The sequence below is a fragment of the Larus michahellis genome, chromosome 6 (assembly GCF_964199755.1).
Source record: "Larus michahellis chromosome 6, bLarMic1.1, whole genome shotgun sequence".
Lineage (NCBI taxonomy): Eukaryota > Metazoa > Chordata > Aves > Charadriiformes > Laridae > Larus > Larus michahellis.
In genome coordinates, this window is record NC_133901.1 from 45,578,168 (window position 1) to 45,599,857 (window position 21,690).

The 21,690-nt window shown below is 39.3% G+C and overlaps 1 protein-coding gene across 1 annotated transcript in view; it reads right to left on the reverse strand.

Moving 5' to 3' along the window:
- RET (ret proto-oncogene) overlaps nucleotides 1-21,690 on the reverse strand; it is an 85,073-nt gene that overhangs the window by 38,614 nt on the left and 24,769 nt on the right. The window contains exon 2 of the mRNA XM_074590388.1: nucleotides 602-853. Coding sequence (XP_074446489.1) covers nucleotides 602-853 — 252 coding nt within the window. The remainder of the gene's footprint in view (nucleotides 1-601; nucleotides 854-21,690) is intronic.

Genomic DNA, 21,690 nt, shown 5'->3' on the forward strand with positions numbered 1-21,690 from the left:
CTGCTAGAGCATAAAAGAAGGGGAAAAAACTGAGATAATTCATTTCTGTAGTTCAATAGTAAGCTTCTCTAACAAAGCCAAATCTCACGAGAGGGAGGAAGGTATACTTAACCATTTCTTCCAAGAGCTGTTTGGTGTTACACATGAATGTACTTTGTGAATCCACGTTACCAGAGTCTGAGGACCATTTAGATAAGAGTTTGAACTAATCTAAGTGCATTGGTCTGGGCACTAAGCGCCCAGCATTAACACAGTAGAATTGTCTTAATTTGCATTAGTAGATGAACAAACTGCAAATCTCAATGTAAAGCTGTGAATTATACAGCTGCAAAATGCGGAAAAAACATTTCAAGTAATGCAACTTTCCCACTGCATTGGAGTGCACGGTGTGAGCAACTGGATCTGTCCCAGGGCAGTGTTTGCTTTGGCACACGGTTCCCTGCATTTGCTGTGGGTTTCATTGCGTCTGGTTCCTCTTTTTAAAAGGGCAGATGTGTATTTTCTAAATTTGATGCTCATATACTGATGGATAAATCTCATGACCTGAATGTATTTTAACAACAGATACTTCAACAAGAAAAGCTAGTCTTCTCATACTTACACAGCATGTTAAAGTCCTCTCTATCCAGGCTTTTGCTGAGGTAGAGAAGTCCTGTTTTTTCTCTGATTTGAAACCAGTGATTTTCAAGGTGTCTTACTCGAGAAATGATGAGATTCTGGCACAGATGAAAGCGGGCCACTTCCCCGTGTGAATCCCTCAAGGCGTGGATGCGCAGGAGCGGCGTACCTGCTGGCTGATCAATGTAGACGTTCTCAAAGTACTCTTTCCTGGGGGAGTAGAGACCAAAGGCAGCTGCAAAGGAAGGCACACAAGAGGAGAGTTGCTCCCAGTTAAATGATGTTTGCACTGGCATTTTCTTAAGAGACACATTTCCAAAGAACCAAAGGCTTCATTCTCTAAGGATTAAAGAAGCATTTAAAAAGGTGTGGGAAAAGGCAGATGCTCATCTGGTGTAAATAAATATAGTTTTACTGCACTCAAGCCAGGACATGGCCACCAAAAATTTGGCCTATAGCTTATGTTCAAGTTACAAAATCATCTGCTTTTTGAAAGCAAAACTGCTTTGATGTAAACATGGCCCAGTTTAAGCAGAACGCTTAATGAAGCTCCACTGGCTGAATTTTACTTAAGTTCATATCTGGAGCTCTCAGCTGTAATTCCATTGTCTCACAGATGATATTCAAAGAAGGAAAAAGCCTTTGAGGAAATCACACACTTTAAAAGCCTAAACATGCTCTCTGTTGAGAGAAAACACAGAAATGTATCAATGGCTCGCACACTTTTCTTCTGACTCTGTAAAACCTCTCTCACATATGAGTCTTTTTGTGGCTCCCTCCCTTTCTAAACAGGCCAGCATGATACTTTCGGTAAAGAAATTGGGAGCTGTTTAAATAGAATTCACATAAAAGTCTTATAAGTATTTTAAATATCACAGATGGGAAAGCTGAGAACTGACTTGCCTGAAGCGGGGAGGGAAATGTACATTTATTTTTAATACAATGACTGCGACTGACTCATTGCTCTTCTCCGATCTTCTTCCCTGCTCTGGCATTGCAGACATGTACATTAGTAGGGCTCAACCGCCCCCTGATGCCTGTGTCTTCAGCTGATCTCATCTCACCAGGTCACTTCGCAATGGCCTCTCTACCCCTTTCCAATGCTTCCCTTCCAATTCTACTGCTTGCAAATACGATCAGAGTGAAATGCTTGACAAGCAAGGAAGGTACAAAGCGACGCTCATTGCACTCACGCGCACTGAAATACTCTGTCACTCTTGTACTTCACCTGCACTGACAGTCGATACTTACTCCATACTGCAGAATTTTGCATCATTTAATCTGATCTGATAAAGAGTGAGGCATATAAAAGGCTCATGCATCTGCTGAACAAATGAAAATAATAACAATTTCCATGTGTCACTAATACAAGACTATTTTAGCTTAAATCAAGCCAGATACAACTGGAAAGGAGGGTAATACAGCAGTAAAATTAGGGATATAATGCCAAAACATCTTCAAAATAGCATCAGGCTGTAGCACGTGTTTATTTTTTATTACTATTGGATCCATACACTGTTCTACTGAATGGAGAGGACCACAAACAAACTGTAAACAAGAGACCTCTAATTTCATTTGGAAATACCACAGAAACCACTGTACCTTGCAATGATTCACGACATCATCAGTATTCCTGGATGCAATTATATCCATGAGATTTACAGAGGCCCATTATTTTTTCTACATATACTTTGCAATATGTGAATAAAGTGGTAAAGTAATATAGTAGGTGAATTTGCTCCAAAGTAATTCATTCAAAGGGAAGCCAACAATAATCTTTTTGAGGTTTAGACAAGCATTAACTCCTGACATCCCCTGTCTGGAAAAAAATTATTACTTCTGATTCTGGTGCTATCACCATCTTTTTTGCACGTTAGATTCCTGAACATTCATAATAAATTTCAAATATTTTTCCAGTTCTTCTATCTGTCCTTTTTGAAGTGCAGGAAAACCTGGTGAATATGCACCGCTAGAAGTCCTAACAAACAGGTTCGTTAACAAGAGGGTGATATCCAAATAGCAAGTCCAGTCCCCGTGCAGCCAAGTAGATTTCCTTGAAGTATTTTCTATAAAATCCTGATTCTAGAATTATGAAAACTTCCTCACGAGAAATTCAACACTGAAAATTCACTGCTCAAGACTAAAAAAAAAAAAAAAAATGGCTTTTAACCCACTGATGCTTATAAATGAGGCCTATACAACATTAGCAATGAGACAGAGGAATATTTTACTAATTTCCTTATTTCTAAGACCGGAGTGAACAGTTCTAATGCAAGGGGTGCTGTGTGCTCAGCGTCACAAACACATCACACGGTGCAAGAACTCTGGCACCACAGCAGAGACATGAAATCACCTCCAGTAAAAGGAGTATATGGGAAGTAGAGTATACATAAACAGTGTGGATGTGTATAGTGTTAAACTGAAAAGAAAAGGGAAAAATGGAGCATTTTGAGTTGTAATTATTTATTTCCTCAGCTTAAGCAAGCGTGTTAATCTTTATATGCTTTGCTCTACAAAGCTGGGCCCACACTACATACATGCCAGCATGTACAGTCGCGTTTAACAAAGCACATGAATGATTACGACTGACATTGCCACTTAAATGTCCGAAACTTCACATGCAACTACACCTCAGCAGACGTCAGCATCCTGACCGCTCTGCATTTGAAGGAAAAAGTTAGTATTGAAGCTGCGGACTCTCTGAAATTCTTTGGCATGAGTTCACAGGAGCAGTCTTCTCCATTCTCAGAAAAAAGGGGGGGAAAATCCTGTAACATAAAAATTTGATTTCTCTGTAGATAACAGAAATGCAAACCAATGCTTTGTATTTTGAAAAGAGAGGACTCCTCCTTCATAAAATAATTCCGAACTTGTACCACTAATTAACAAGAAATATTTTTCACAAATATAAAGCCACTTGAAGAAATTATGAACAGCTGCTGTAAGAAATTTAAGTAGAAGCAAGATCTTTTACTACCTGATTCAAACCCAAAAGCTGATGAAACTAAATTCTGTCCATCAAAAGTGCGCATACTTCTATAGTAAGGGCAATACCTAAGAACAGTTTTAAGTGACACCAGTGGATCTGAAGTACGTTCATGTTTTACTTAGAAAACAAGTACTTCAAGTGAAGAGGCTTTACAACACTGTAGAAACTTAGATGGTAAAATCTAAAAAAAATAATAATAAAAAAAATATATATATATAAAAAAATTTAATTTAGCCATGTAACAAGATTCACCCAGTGCTGCTGATCTTGAAATTACTAGGATTTTGTAAAGTGGTTTGCGCCACTGTAACTCCATTTCAAGCACTGAAAGAGATGAGAGGTAGGCAACACGCTGCCCAGGTCACAACCACACTCTGCATATCAATCTTTGGAGGCTGATTTTGAAGGAGACCTTTGAAGTAGAAACGCAGCACCCACTTCTCTAAGCTGTGTTCATTCCTTTAAGCCCTAGTAAGTTAAAACCAGATTCAATAAACTTGCCATCTGGCAAGTATGCTGCAGGAGGAAGAGGTTCTAATCCTGGCCACAGTTCCTTGTGTCCTGAAAAAAAATAAAAATCAATTTTCAAGGACTTGTGCAAGCTTCCTATGGAAGCCAGATGGAGTTTTTATTGAATCTGCCATTTAAATAAAGAGGAATTGAGATGGTTACACTCAAAACTGGTGGTTAAAGTGCTTTTGCTTAGGAATTAAAAGCAAAGAAATATTTCATGTTACAACCTTGAAATACACCACGAGAAGGCTGTGTTGTGTAATATACATGAGTAACATAATATATGTGAGAAAGAAAGAGACTGAGTTATTGGAATATTTTGTAATCTCTGAATTATTTTTTTTTTAGAGGATGCTTCAGCTCTCTTCTATTCTACAATCAGTGCAGAAAACACGTCAGCCTCTGATGGATGAGCAATATTATGTGATAATAGAGTATCAGTAACATACAGAAGAGAAAAGTGATCACGTTTAAGCGGATGTAATGCTACTGACTAATAGCTCCTACAGGAAATAGATACAGTTATGACAGCAGTTTTCCAGTTCAGGGAGAGAAAGCAGATAAAATGAGAGTGGAGAAATGAGATTATATATACTTTGAAGCCTTCATGATCGCCTTTTGAAATAAGGCAATTTTTCATGCAGCTTTTTTCAGTCACGAATGATTAGGTAAATAATGCCTTTTTTGATACAAATTGCCTTTTTAGTACAAAACTTCTTGTAGAAAACTTCCTATGTTTTTAGTGCTTTTTACGCTTACCACTATAGATTTGAACAGCATTGGTGGACTACTCGTCACATACACTATTAAACCGGTTATAGCAACCATCAGCCATGGCGAGGAGAAACATAATTTAACTTTTTAGTCAGAAAACCAAGTGGTGTGAATTTTTTTTTTATGAGTGAAGAGGAAGACCTCACTGTGAAAGTCTCCCAAACAGCGTTTGCAACCGTCTTTCACGGTAAAAATCGCAGACTTCAGAAAATATGTTCTGAAGCAAATTATCCCAGTCACAAGATTTGCTCTGGGAAAGATGCACTTTGATAACTTGGAAACCACCTCAGGTCCATGCAGATGACTTGCAGAGTCTCAAAGTACACAGGAGATGGTGAGAAGAGAGGACAACCAGCACACGGCGGGGCCACTGCTCAGAAGCATCCTCTCACTCTGGTCCACAAGGCACAGGCCCCATCCACAACACCCTCTTCTAAAGAGAAGCCGGTGCAGGTTGTAGCAGCCAGAGAACGGCCGGTCAGCGAAACACAGCAACCAGCTCGCTCCTGAGCCTGGAATTGAGAACCTAAGAGCTAAACCCACAGAAACAGCGAAAGCAGGGCACTGTTCAAACTCAAGGCCCACCACCAAGCCAAACCACCTGCCCCAAGCTAAGCACGCAGGTGTCTTACATAGCTCAGAGTGAAAATCCCAAGCTTAAATGACCACTGCTTGGTTTAAGTTACACCATGTATTTGAACTAGAGGCCCGGTCTTGATTTAACAACTGAAATCTAGCATATCTCTCTAAAGTTATTTTGGGTTTCATTACTCATGTCATCCAAAAAACGTTTCTCTAACCTAAATGTTTGCTACCTTCCAGCTTCTTTTCACCAGATCATGTTTTAAGTTACGCTTTTTTCCACTAAATGAAAACCTTCGGAAATTTCATGGTGCCTGCTGGGTGACCATGCTGTAAAAACACAAGCACTGTGTTGTGTTTTTAAGAAAACATTTTAAAAAAATAATCAGCAAAATGGAAATGGAATGAGGGTTGGTTTTCATTCAGCCAGTAATACACACCTATATAACCCATGTCTCACACAAGTTAGTCAGAGCTCCCCAGATTTTGGAGGACAACACGACATTCTAGTTGAGACTAGAATGAACCTCAATGCAATCAAAATCCTTAATCAAGAACTGTCGTGCATCTCCAAGAAAAGGGGTATGCTTTTAATGCAATGATAGCACTATCATTGTAACATAGAGGATTTAACAACACAACAGATGAACATGGGAGTCTACTGTTAATAATCTCCCATTTGTTGCACAGCATCAGATTTCAACAAGCACTTATCTGGCACGGTTAGTTTTGTGTTCCCGAAATAATTATCTTTACTTTTGATGAGTAGCCATTATGTTCCATTACTAATATTAACATAGCCAATGTTTGATTCATCAGAGAATAAGAGCAGCAAGGCACTTGTATTTTTAAATTAAAGGACTTGCCCGCTTAATTCCCTTCTAGCCCCTATATAATTAAGAAATAAACTCGTCCTTATAAACCAAAAAGTCAGTAATTTAGAAAAAACAGTCACATAATGGAAAGGTAGCATGAAACAGCATAGCTGGAAACACTATGTGGACTGAACACACTGCAAGGTATTCAAGGCAATATCCACCATTTAACAGAGGCTGATCCATCCCAAAAGAATAAAGATGTTTTTGCCAGCAATTAGATGAACGTCTCTTCAGTCAGAGATAGTTTAACACAGAGAACAATCTCCACCTTACGCAGTGAATCGCTCCAACCTTTCCTTCGTAAATGAAGAATTCCTATCATTGCTATCCATCATTGCACTGGGACTCACTTAAACGGTAATCACCGAAGATGAACTATTTCCAATAGACCTGTCTGCGCATCACCAGAGATAACCACTCAGAGAACTAATATTCACCTGGTTAAAACATCACCACGGTTTAAACAAAGCACCCTGAAAAGCTATTTGAACATCTCTGAAAGGGACCCTGTCAACAAGGAACGGCTCTGGAGCTCAGCTGGTACCTGTGGTTCCCCGCAGAGCACCAGCTGACAGGTTCCTTTTTGAAGCCAGGGTGAGAGTTTCAGCGTCAGAAACGGCAGGCAGAGGACGACCTGGTGCCGGGCAGCACCGCTCACTCATCACCGCTCCCTGAGGTCCCTGGCTGACCAGGCGGTCACGGCACGAGACAGCCTGTGCCAGACAGGGACACAGCACCCAGGGGTGGTGGAGGGACCCCAGATCTGCTGTGCTCCTGCTACGCACCTGCACAGCCAGGCACCCGCCTACGCCAGCCTCCCCGGCCCTCCCGGGGATATACCCACTGCCCAGGGGAGACTGCTTCTTGCACAATCATAATTATTGGAAATTTCTCCTGGTTTTACCCAGAGAAGTCCAGTCAAATTCTGCCATCAGCTCAGTGAGCTCAGGCTGCAGCATGAGTGCCCAGGTATAACCCCCAGCGCATTCGAGAGTCACTAGAACAATGACAAATAGAAGAACTGGCAGACACTTAATTAACTAGCAAGCCATTAAAGCGGCTTAGCAGCATGACGTTACTTATTTTTAGGTGCGTTATTTTTAAGCTGATCATTACAGAAATTGTAACAGATGTGATATGAACCAGAGAACATAAAGAAACTGTACTGAAGGGAAAATGAAATTAATTTCTTTCCTATAAAGCTGCTTGTCTGGACCCCAGGATAGAGTGGATTGAGGAAAAAGATCACTGTGGAGCTTCATACCAGAATTTTCTGAAAGTATGCTCAAACTTTATGGGGCTGGATAATTGCTAAGTTTCACCTGTTGTGTACATTTAAATGTAGCACAAGTGTTAGAGAATGACGGAATGAATTTCAATAGCAGCAGTATCAGTGAAATACACGTGTTTTACAGAATATGATACTTCCAGAGGGAACAGGTCCTTACGAAGTGATGGTAAGCAGAAACAATACTTAGCTGGAATATATTCCAGACCTGTTAAACTGGTCTGCTTTAAGTTAATTGCCTCTCTTGTGATTTTCCTCACCAGATTCCCATGCTTATATTGAAAACAACTCTGAATTTAGACTGAAAACACAGAAATTAAGTAGGTACAAATACTAGATTAAAAAAAGCTCAATCACCTGTATTAACCTAGTTAGGAAAATGAGATCGAATTCCACAAGACATTAATAAGATAGACCTGGTAAAGCTGAAAGATGGATCAGACAAAAAGAAAGTTTGCTTCCTGTATCAAGCATTTTGAACATAAATTTTAAAAGCGTCAAGATCAAAGACAGACCCTAAATTTGTCAAAAAGAAAGTATTTCAATTTGATTTGTGGTAACTGTCAAGGTTTTCATTTTTGTCTCAATTCAAGAATGGAAAATCTGTACAGCACAGTATCTACCAGAGAACGGGACAACGCTTCTACTACAGCTCTACTCACTGCTTCACTGACGCCCAGTTCAGAGTGAGGGCCGCCCTGTGCCTCCACTCTCCTTTCACAGCCTGTACTTCTAGGTAGTTTTTAGAAACTCACTTTTTAACTTCAAGTGCAAAAAAATGCTGGAAGCTTCCTTTCTCTTGCTTTCTTATGGTTTGTTGGGATTTTTACTTTAGCAAGAAGGCGTTTTTGACACATCATTCTTCTAAATACCCGTGTTTACTAAAACTTAAACCATTCCTCATAGAAATTAACGTGCACAGAAAGCTTCCGCAAGAGAGTGCAGGGGTTTCTGAAAATTCTTCAGATGCTGATTCTGTCGCTCTTCCTTATTTATGTGATTAAATCACATAATTTCAGAGTTGGAAGGGACCTCTAGAGATCATCTAGTCCAACTCCCCTGCTAGAGCAGGATTGCCTAGAGCATGTTACTCAGGACTGTATCCAGGCGGGTCTTGAAAGTCTCCAGAGAAAGGGATTCCACAACCTCCCTGGGCAGCCTGTTCCAGTGCTCTGTCACCCTCACCGTAAAGAAGTTTTTCCTCATGCTCCTTTTTTAAAGTACGGTTTAATTGCTTGAGGATAACTGGATATAATTTTGCTCTGCAGGAGTACAGAGCTGAAATGTAAGACAGGGAAACTGACTGACTATGGAATTGCAGCACAAATTACATTAATAAATACTTAATAGAATTTATTTACATCTGGGTCAAATTTAGTGTATTTATAAGGCAGCATAAAAAAAATGAAGATGACATAATGTTTCATTTTTATACCACTCCAATTCAGCTCTGTACAGACACGATTGATCGTGTTCCATACTTCAGTATTTCCAACGACCTCTCCGTATTTTGCTTCCACAACTACTCCTGAGTTTACAAGCATCAGAGAAACGATCTCACACAGAGAGCCTGTGCTAAAAGCCGCAAAGCTCCAGGGTTTGTTGGGACTCCCTTACAGCACGTGACAGATAAAAATCTTCACCGGTAGAGTGTGTGTATGTACCTAGTTATGAAAGTATCAAGATTAAAATAAAATCCTAAAAAAAAAAAAATATTAGTTGGATTAAGAATTTGTGAAAATACACATGCATACGCACACAGAGCTGTATTTTCAACCTTTTATTATCTTTAAATAGTTCAGCTAGATAACCATCAGGACTACCTGGAGGTGACTCAGACTGTTTATACAGAAGCAAAAGGAGGCAGTTACACCACATTGTCTGTATAAGGGGCTCTCCATACAGCTCAGCTCAGCAGCCATCTTCAGGATCATAAAGCCCACAACTGTAAACATAAAAGAAATATCGATCCACAAATCCATAATGTCAAGACATTATTTCTTGTATTACCCGATCCTGAGGTAGCATCTATAGAAGCATCTAACAATTACACAAACAATAAAAGAAACAGGATTAACGACAGGCTCAAACCGTGTCCCCATGCATAAACTACGTAGCCTTTTCCAACTTTAATATGGAAGGCTAATTGGAAATATTTTAAACAATGATTTTTTTCATTTTTGCATGAGATAATGCAAATCATGTTTCTGTAAATAAATAGCACCTTATTCAGGATGAATCTGTCTAAAGCAAAAGGAACACTAAGAGAAATTAATTTTAAAAAATAGTATCTCAATTTTCAGAGATAGACAAAGTTTTCAGCATCAGAAAGCAGGAACCAACTCTCCTGAGACAGCTGTAAGTACTTCCCCATCACTGGAAACATCTTCTACAATCTTATGTACCACTTTTATCATTTTTTTTAAAGGTAAGTTGGAATAATAGTAGCTCATAACATGCCTTCTCTCGATATATTCCCGCCCCAGCAGGAACTGGATAGGGCTAGGGGCTAACCTAGCACTGCTGAGGACACACAAATAACAGATTCAAGTAATCAAAGCTTCATTTTGCATTTTAAATGGTCCTCCCTTCTACAGGTTTGTAGAAAGGGATGAGATTATCAAGAAGAAAGGCAAACTTGAGTGTAAATGTTGCAACATCATCTTCAAAAACCACCCAGCTCTGTCGTAGACCGGCTCTGCAGCCACTGGGTCTCCCTACTCTATCACTTTTTTTGAGTCATTTTCTTTTGCTTTCGCTAGTTTCAGTGAACTCTGACAAGCCAAAACATTCGAGGTTCATTCGTGTTGCTCATATTTCTGGCAAGTGGAATTACTGTGCATTATCTGACAAGAGATGCCTAGACAAGAAGGTGGACTCAGTCCGCTGTTTTATTTCTAATTTTTAAAATAAAGACCTGTTTTTCTATTCACCCTCTGTGTGCACTATGTGCCTTCTGGAATGTGTTTATGTATTACGTATATGCAGAGATTGCGATAATGAGAATATATACAGCGATGTATGTATCACTGTTCTGTGCTAAAACTGACACACTAGCTGTAAATCTCAAAACCATAAAATCCTCAATTAATAATGTAGTGACATACGAGTGCTCTAAACTCTTGTTACAATTTAATTAGCTTTCACATATATTCACTTCAACAGTGCTGAGCTCATATGCAAGGTAAACATCATAGCAGTGATTTGGAGAACAAGGTATTGACAGCTAAATACATTTCAATTTCACAAGAAATAAAACCAAATCACAAGACACTCTTATCTGTAGAAACTGTTCAGCATACTTAATAAGATGAAAGGATCCTTAAAGATAAAGACAAATAAGCTTAAATTCATTACCTTAGTCAAAAGGACATCAGTATCACAATGCATTTTCTACATTAAGATACAGATTTAGATCACTGTGCTGCTTCCTTAATAAATATAAAATACTAAATTTTCACAATCCCCAGTCATGAAAACGAAACAATTGACTGCTGATTTATGACAAATATTTGTATATGCACAAACTCCTGCATTCCATTACTACTTAAGCTCAAGTTTCCCCATCTCCTTTCCTCTAGCTGCACTTGATTCTGCATCATCAGAATGAACATGAGTCTTCCTGTCAATTATGACTAGATGGAGTCAGACATCAGGGATCACCTTCTGACAGCTCAGTGCAATTCCGATGCTACTGACCACAAACACCCCCAGCTATTTCCTATGCCGAAGCCATCTTCATAGGCCAAACACACTCAAGTGAAATATGTACCAATATTTCTCACAAATAGCTATTTTCCCCCCTCACCACCACTGGTTTGCAACAATGAAAAAAAGGTAACCCTTGGCCAAATGGTTAACAGTATCAGCGTGGAATAATAATTGGAGTGTCTAATTTTTCTTGATCAACAACAGCGGGCCCTCTACCCGCGTCACGGCAAGAGGGGTCTGATTTTCAGAGAAAAGGGGCACATGGCACCTTCTCGTCCTCTAGGGAGCGGACGACTTCACAGCATCTTGATCGATTATTACCTTGGATTCTCCACTGTTGTATTGCAAAACCTATTTTCTATATTTAGTGCAGACGTGTAAAAATTAGCCTGCTAGACCTTACGCAGTGACACAGGAAACAGCTCAGCCCGAGCTGTGTTTTAGTCATATCTAATATATCTAGCTTCCCTCATTTTCTCCAATTCCTGCAGCTCGTGAAAGAAAGAGAGCAGCATCATTACTGCCTTCCAGTAGGAGGCAATCAATGAAAACTTTTGCTGCTGGAGGTTGAAAATTTGCCAGAAAAATGGTAATGACATGAACGTCCACCTCTCACAAGAAAGTGCTCCGTTATTAAGAGCTGCTATTCTCTTTCCCAACACTCAAGGGAGCTATGAGCCTGCAATTCAATTTTCCAGTTCAGGAAGTGAAATCTCAGTGTAATTATGAGGTTATTTATTTATTTATTTAAAGTTTTGTTGTGAACTAACATACCATTTTGGTTTAGTTTATTATATTTTAGGCGTAGACTGTTATATTTTAGGTGATCTATGAAACAAAATGCAGAAGATAAGGTCTTGCCATTTTTAAATTTTTAATTTATATTATCTCCTTCTAAGAAATACACATATATACTTCCAACAAAAAAAGATGCAAAGACCTAAAATACTGTCATGACACGTCTGCATTTGAACCTCTAATTCCTTAAGACGCCCTGGTGGAGAATACATTTTCTTTAGTGCTTTTACAACACAAACCTGCTTTTAAAATAGTTTCATAAAAATCTATATTACATCTGCCATCTTAAAAAAAAAAAAACAAAACCTCAACCAACAAAGACAAGACATGACCCCCCACCCCGGCCCCATCCCAGCTGTGAACATCCCTGTTTAATAAAAGTGAAGAACTTTTCCTTTGGGGACTTTTAGTCATCACCGCACAGTAGCTAGTCATTATGCTGTTGTTTTAGAGCATAAGTGTTGTCAGCAAAAGGGCAGAAATTGTATTGACAAGGCTTGGAAACGGGCTGACATAACACTAATGATACACGTTTGACAACGATGGCTTTTCTAGACAGCTCTTCTCAACTAGTTTTCAGACAGACATGAACTACGCTGTATTCCTGTCAAGCTGTAGGAATGAACTAGGGAAGTCTAAAAGAAACTGTAATAAAAGCAGTAGTAAAATCTGGAATAGCAAGGGCCTTTACAGGAGTTTACAAAAGCCTTATTTTCTTTTAAGTGAACTTCTGGGCTCTAGCCCAGTCCCTTGCTACAGGGCATGTCAAACAATCCCACACTGCCAAACAAACACAGATACAAAACAATCCTCCTCTCATTATTAAAGACTGAATTTGCTTAACACATTTCATAGCTATTTCAATGCCTTTTTTACTTCAAAAACGTTTTTACTATAAAGTTAAATCTTTGCCCTATGTTTATATCCTCCATTGCCAATAGAGGAGAAGGCAATTCCTTTCTCTCTCTCACACAGTCACTTTTGATAAAGGTTTCACTAACTAGAAGGCAACAGCATTTCTGTTGGGTAACTTCTGATCACTTACTGTGTTGAATTATTAGCAGTTTCTACTACATCGAGGCCTGTACTGCGCCCTGGGTTGCACTGATGCGCACAGATAGCCCTTGATGTTGACATTTATTCCGAACTGTAAGACTTACCAGAGTAGTCATTCCGATCACACGTTTTTGATCTATCAACAAAGTGTAAGCGACAGTCCCAGAGTCAAAGAAAGTGCTGCTGTCGTTCGGCGACCAGCCCCTGGGCAACCCGACCCAAAAAGAATATTGAAGCACAAAGTTTATACATTCATATCTTTCTCAGACGCTGAAATGGATGCTTTCTCTCTGATGCTTTCTGCTCTGTTTTGAGGCTGAAAACACCTCCACTCGCAAAGCAGTAATCAGGTCTTGCTCCAGCCCAGTATTCTCCATGCATATTTTATCAAGGAATTTTGATTTTTCAACTCCTCTGCAAAGGTGCTTGCTGCACCATTTCATCAAGAGCTCAAGTTTTACATTTAAGCGTCAGCAAACCCACTCATCTCCTCTGCTTCCCCTCTTTCCTTATTGAGGCAGTAACATCCACAGGCTAAAAACTATAATGCATAACAAAAACAGAAGTTCAGATTTCAATTGAATACTACAGAAACGTAAATTCAAAGTCGCAGGTCTAGTCTCTCTGCTCAGCAATTCTTACCCGTGCCTTAAAAAACCCTCACCACAGCAAACACATCGGCATCAACACACCGAGCAGGGGTTTATGCCACGGCTAAGGCGCAAGTGCATTGACTTTTCCATGAAAGCTTTTCATGAAAAAGGGTTTCCCCGAAGCAGGAATAAATAGCTGTCTGGCTTGACGCTTTTTGTTGTAAAAACTTAACAGAGCTTAAACTTAAGGCATACACTTATTTATTCCCATTTTATCATCAATGATAACTATTACATTTCAAGCCAAAAAGAGAACAGAACATACAACCCTTTGTAACTTTCAGATTTCTTTCTACGCTTGCAGTAGGGTCTACCCTTCCTGTCACAAATCTTCTCTTCAGGACTTAAAACTGAAGCTAAACTTTCCAAAAATTTGTGAAGTCAGTGTGACAGAAAGAAAAGAAATGAAAAAAAAAAAACAACCTGCTGGGCAGAACTCTTGGGATTCTCATGCTATTCGGCATTAAAAAAATAACAGATTGTGAAATTTCAGGTAAAAAAAAATTCCAATTTGCAGTTGCAATTAAAAAAAAACCAAAAAAACGGAGAAAGGGAAGAAGGAGGAAATACAACAGGATCTCTGTAACATAATGAAATGTCCACAGCAAAATATTATCTGTATATCTTTGTATTCAAAACTTAAGCAAACCTCCAGAGATGATTCTTCTGGAAAAAGGCGTGACCTAAAGCATTGTTTGGTAACCTGAGCCTTACTGACAATACTGAAAACTCAGTTTCCGTTGTGACGTGGATCTGCACTGACTCTAAACACTATCACCATGCGTATGATGCAAAATGCACACAACAATTGACAAAGCTGGGTACCTAGGAAGTTTCTTGAACAATATTCTCCTAGTTTGGGGCTTCAGTATAAAAGGTCCACTGTATAAATCAATCTTCGTGTCTCAGAGGTTCAGCAATGAGCACTAATGCTATTTACCAGAGCATCAACTAACCACAGGTGTCAGTTTTTACATATATTTGGTACGCATTTCTTTTGCTGATGCACTAATATTTTTCGGAGTGAAGGACAGCAAAACGTACCGGACAGCTGCTCCCTTTTCTAATGAGACTTCAGCGTGAGAAACGTGACAGCAGAATTGCTTAAAACTATTTTGTGACTTTCCAATTGCTCTGCTCTGGAATGAGCATTGACAAGTTCTGCTGGCACTCGCTGGGAGTTCCCACACACCGGCTGGCAAAGATGAAAGCGGTCAGAAGGAAAATACGTAAGTGTCAGCCCCTTGCATATTTCTCCACTTTTAAAGCAATTACCAACTTAATAAACATTGATTTCAAGGGACAAGATCCTGGCTATAGGCTTGCATGAATCAGTCTGAAGGCAGTGCTGTTTCCAGTGACTATTCCCTAGTTTTTGTACGTTATTAGAAAGGGTCTGACCTCCCATATTTTTCCATGCACTGGAGCAGCTTTGCTCAGCTAGCTAATCCAATCATCTTGTGCGTTTGGAACAAAACATAGAATAAAAAACCCAAAGCCCTTGGTTTCTGATACAAAGGAACTTCCAGTGACACCTGGCACCCTCGGGCCACTCTGCCCATTCCTCTGGAGGTACTCTGTGTAGGGCCATCTCCAACTACTTCAGCATATCAGTTCCATTTAATGCTGCAAACACAGCAGTCCACTGAGAGACAGACAATTGTGGGAAGCAATTTAGATGAAAGGTATCTGATCTGCTCCAAAGGTGTCCTCCTCACTAACATTTTAACGGCGAGAATCACACATACAACATTTTAATGCTATGTAAAAAATAGAAATAAAATGTCAAGAGCACTGGAAGCACTGAGCCTGTAGCCCCATTTCCTGTAATGCAAACACAATCTCTCTCCCTTACTAACTGTGTGGCCTTCCATGTGCGCTTACGGACTTGCATATAAAACTGAGTGCTTCAGAAAGATGGAAGACAACTAATAGGTATCAGATGCTTAGTTACAGGGATCATAGTTAGCATTGAATTGAGGATGGAAATTTGGGTGACAATACAAAAGGGTAATAATCATAGGAGTAGACCTACTATTTGCCAACACTTTTGACTAATTTTCAAGCCCACGATCTCACCAGTCTTGCTGGAAGAGGAGAACCTTGAAAAGTCACTGACTGACGACTACGTCTCAGTAAAGGACACGCAGTAGGCTCAAAAGTTTACTTAAATGCTTCAAGCTTTAAGGATCAGGTGATTTTCGTCAGCAGTCTTGGCTCTTAGATTGGAAGTAGTTTGAGAAGCTGGGTAGAAGGTATAGGCTAATTGCGTGGGAGATACCACAGTTGGCACTGCTGTGCAAGCCTGTCCAAACTTCAGAAAGGAGAGCCTGGACATACAGCACTTCAGCTCTCCTCCTCAGAGCGCACAGGTTAAATGCACGTGTGAGTTCATGCTACTGTGTAAATAACACTGAGTCTTACGCTAAACTATAGACTCAGATCAACTGATAGTGCACGCATACTTTACGAAAACAGCTATTTTTAATCCAGTCACTGGTCTCATCCAAACTCACTGAGGTCAAGAACCCCACAGACTTCACCAGATTTGAGACTACAGGCAACACTTCGCAAATACTTGCAGACAGGATAAGACGACAAATTTTAGCGAATCCACAATGACAGAAATGTGTGACAGTATGGGTTACACCTAAGGAGAGAAAGATGTATGCTTGGGGACGGCTGCATAAAAATGTTTAGCCAGTGAGAAAATTAAGAATGAGAAAGTGCTACGTTTTAATAATTTATGCTAAGGAAAATATATTTAAAAGTCTCAGCTCCTACTCCCTGGGTAATGATATATGTTGTTTTAAACTTCTTTGTCCAGAGTTTAGGTTCACAATGGTATTCGGACTATTAGCACTATTCTAAGAGTATAATGTGTTGAATGCGTTTCTCCATAGCTGTAATTCAGTAATATTTTGTTTTTAAGGTTGAACAATATTCCCTTTTAAACCAAAATTAATGTAGCACATCGACTATAATTCTTCAATGATCCTCGTCCATTTGAATGAGCTCTACTTTACCAAAAAGCCCAGTGGAGTCAGTCAGTCTACATATCATTAAAACCACTATTTTTTATTGGATGCCATGAGGACTTTGTGAACCTACCCAACTCAAAGCTCTTTGGCTGACCCAGTTTTGCTAAAATACCACTTTTTACCGAAACCACATCGCTCTGATTCACAAAAGGGGAATGCCACATATATTTTTTGTTTTGTATTGTACTTTATACATTTGATTGGCAAACCTCAGAAAGGATCTTGCATGTTGCTGCAGTGATGATCAACAATGTAATTTTAAAATTAGATTTATTCATTACGGGTTTAATTCACTTTTCTCTGAATAAAGGCAGAGTAAATCAACTTATACAGCTGTATGAGCAAAATATAACTCTCTTCTGGAGCAAGAGACAGAGCGTAGAGTTATACAGCAGACCTCCATGGTCATAAAGCTAAGGTCCAAAATAGAATAGGCAACCTCTGTGGCCATATGGCTCAGATCCAGAGTAAAGTGGCTTGCTCACCTGCAGACTGTATCCATTTCCTCAGCATTACCCTAGTCACAGTAGACTGGTTCATTTTAGAGACACCTTGTCCATTTCTCAAGCACATCCAGTTATTGATATATTTCCCACTTTTGAAGGAAAACTGAGAAGGCACAAGCAGATGGCACTTGTTCAGAAACCGTTGTCTTGTACTATAGATTTTTAAAAACAGCGCATCAGAGAGTCACAGAATGCTTGAGGTTGGCAGGGACCTCTGGAGATCATCTGGTCCAACGCCCCTACTCAAGCAAGGCCACCTAGAGCCACTTGCCCTATTACTTAAGATAATCTCTTTTACCCTGAGCCCAAAATAATGCTAGCCAAAGACATTTTGATGACACATAGATGTTTACAGTCCTAATATTGTTCCCTAGATTTTTACCTTTGATTCAAGAAAATTTAAAAAGTTATACACAAGTGGAAGATGACCTTCCCTGAAACGTTTCATTTTACAAAATGAGAACCATCTGCCAAAGATGTAGCATCATGCTCAAATATTAAAAGTAGCAACTTTTTAATGCAGCTATGGATTTGATATTTATAAAAGCAAACATATATAAATAAAATCCACACTTAAAAACTATACACGCTAATAGAAATAGCACTGCATAGATCTTAATTATAGTCAGAAAAAAAAAATTAAATTGCTTCTTTAAACTGTAATCGTGTTTCTTCTGGAGCAATTTGGATTAAATCTGACTACTCTTAAGCATGCAGAACACCCTGTTTTCTAAAACAATTACTTTACCTTGGAAAGCTCATGAGTGAACCTGCTAGCTACCATTCAGCGTATCAATCACTACAGAGTCCAATGTTTAAAATACATAAACAAAGCAAAGACAAGATCAATACTGCTCATATTTCTATTCCGATTTAAACAATTCACACCTCAACACTTGAATTTCATACTGGTTACCCGCAGACTAGACTATGTACCAGCACATGCTCATTCATAAACATGAATACACACCCAGGAAAATCAAACAAAAGTAGTAACACGGATACACACAAACAGACTTTGAACCCTAACCTTTTGGCTACAATCAAGAACTGTTTAGCATAACCGCTAATATGCTATTTTCTAGATATTCATTTAGTGTGTACAGATTTTATATCCGAATGCACGGCTACATCCAGTGGACCTTACAAAATCATAATTTGTTTTTCCAATGTTAACTTTATAAAAGCCTTGTTTTTCTTATAGTTTCACACCCCTCCGAGCCTCCTGTGCAGCTTTATTTCCCAAGTTTTCTTTGAATTGGCACAAGATGGGCACCCGCAGCGCTCTGGAGCTCAGGCAAACAGAAAGCCTTCAATTTCCATCTGAACTGGGCTTCTAGCTATCGACAGATAAAAGTGAGTGAAACTGGATTGTTTCCTAAAACAATGCACCACAACGAAGCTTCCAGTTCTGCAAACACGGTTCATGTGGCTAAAGATAAGCCCGTGAGTGGTTTGCCTGAAGCGAAGGAAGTTACTCACATGCTCTGTGTTGAGCTTGTGCCTCGAGGCTCTGGGACCTCGGTGCCACAGACCTTTGCCACTATTGGCAATACCAGCAAAAGCGAGCTGGGTTTAAATCGACTCTGCCCAACAGAAAGGCTGTGTGGACAACCCCGACCTGGGGTGCCTAGCCCCATACAAAGGCACTCCAGTGCAAGTGAGAAGGGCAATTACCCATCCTTTCTCTCCTCCCTTTCTCTCCGATAGAGGCTGCCAGCCAAAGCTAGGAAAACTTCCCTGTTCTTTACAAGCTGCTGCTTGCACCCAGTCTATTACAAGAAGCCAAAATATCCTGAGTTGAAGATGATCATGGTTCCAGGGGATTTTCTGGCAGTTTTTCACTTGCCCTCAAAGTGCCACGTGTTCCCTGGGATAGGAAGGGCCAGCAGCCGGGGAAGCATGTGGAGCACTACAAGGCACTGCCAACTGCGAGTTAAAGCTTTACAGTTTCACTAGATCAAGCTCTCTGGGTATTATTTTACTGGGGCTGCAACCAAGAGACTCCAGTTCATTGGCACAACTGACAGGATTGATGAGATAGTGGCGCCGAGTTATTTGTTTGGGAGATACACGTGACTTGTCTATCTGCATGAAAAACGTATGCTAAGGTCTTTCAACGAGGACTACACGCAATGTATGATAAGAGAACAGATTGCTGTGTTACCTCTTCCACGATAATCGAGACAGATTGGCGAGCACAGACTCGGTCGATTGCACGTGTTTTTATTTTTTGCAATACCTCTGAAAACTGACAAAAGAAACACAGCAAAACCCCAATGAAAAGAGTTGATGGCTTTTGTATTTTGACATTACTTAACTATGCCTTTGGGATGATGAACTTTCTCACACATTTGATTGATGTAGCTAGCTTAACTGATTAATCAGTTTGCCTCCTAGCAGTTCCTTCCTGCTTATATCCAAGGAAACAGTCAATTAGGACTATAATTAATTCTTCCTCTCATGATGGGGTAAATTTGGAAGGTTGTGACCACATGAATGCAGGCAGTGCAGCTGGTTAATCTGCAACCCTGAGCCTCATGCTCCTAATGAACGAACTACAGCTCTTGTACTTCAAACAACAGACAAAACACCCAAATCCTCTACAGTCTGTTTGGATACCTACAAAATAGCACATGGAGGAAATGCAACATTTAATTGGGCAGTTGTACTGAAAAACTATGAATGTGCCTTTATGTCAAAGATGTATTAATGGAAAACTCAACAGAAACCATGAGAAACTACAAGACAAAACAAAATACTGGAAACTAGTAAACCAAGATGAAGCACATCCAACAGCTGGGTGCTCACAGCTAGAGAAATAGGAGTAAAACTTTTAGCTCAAAGATAACAATGGAAAACCTTATCTGGATATAACATAGATTCCCCATCATGACTTTTTTAAAATTTAAACTAGTTGTTCTAAAACAAACTCCACCGTGACAATAGACCTTGAAAAGCAGCCATTCATCCAGGGAAACTGCAACCACAGACTGTTCAAAAGTCAGGCTACGTAGCTATCACACACCTTTCTCACCTTCAAGTAGAAGTCTTCAGCAAACATCTAAGGAGGAATTCAGAGGATATTTTAGTAGGTTGAATGCGCTCTTATAATTTCCAATGATTTATCTGCATTGCAGTTCCATAACATTGACTCCAGAAAATACAGAGACCTCCTCCTCCAAGGTATCGTGAGTTTCGAGATTTTTTTAGGTAATTTTTGTGAAGTAGTTTTTGAAAACATGTTCTAAGCATCTAAAAATTATTCTGGTTGGGCAGATAATGTTAAGTTTATAATACTTCAAATAATATAATATATTGTTACATTGAGCATAATTTGCTACATAAATCTGGTAAAGGCAAGAGAGAGGCAGATTAGCAAACTAGTGGGAATAAGCTTCTGAAATTACAAGTGAGCTAAAAAGATGGCTTAATTAAAAATTTTTGGAATGAGTGAAGAGGTGATATTGAGTTCCATGTATACAAATTTGCTCTCAGAGTTACAGATCTGGATCAGACTTCAGACTGAGAGGTTTGGTTTCCTGCCCAGATCAGCTGCAGAGCAATTTCATGAAATTACCGCAATTCAAGAGAGAGACGTGAAAAATCTTAACCCCTGTTTTGCTTCAGCCTTAAAAAAAGGCTAAATTTGCATACACTTTAATTTGGGTCTGTACATCACTCCTCAGAAATTTCCAAATGGAAATATCATTATTAACTTAATCCAAGTCGGCATTACCTTCAGATGCTCAGCTCCACCCCCCTCCTTTTATTTTTTTAAATCCCAGAAAAGGAAAAATTGCTAACAAACGTACTAAGTAACGTAGTGGTTCCCTATTGCTCATCATTATTTACATGGAAACTGCAAATAGGTACTTAAAATAATGGTAATAGTGGGTTGGTAATTTGATCACAGATTCCAGATGATTTCCAATGTTTAAGGCTTTAACCACAATAAAGTTTGATTTATTATTACGTTTTCTCTATTTATTCTCCCATGAATGGAATAAAACTGTGTCACAAAGGAGCAGCTACGTAAGACAACAATGACCTTTTATTACCCTGCATGTGCATAAACATGTGCACCCAAAAAAGCACTGGATGTACTTTTAATTAAAATAATATTTTAAATAACCAATTTATTTTTTTTTTTTTTTTTTTCAAATAACCAAACAGATGTCCCAATGAAATTTGCCATTATTCTTTCCAGGAGGAGAGCAGCCCTGATTTTTCCAATAACTTTAACAGAATTCATTCCAGTTCTGCTTTCCTGGACAACGTAC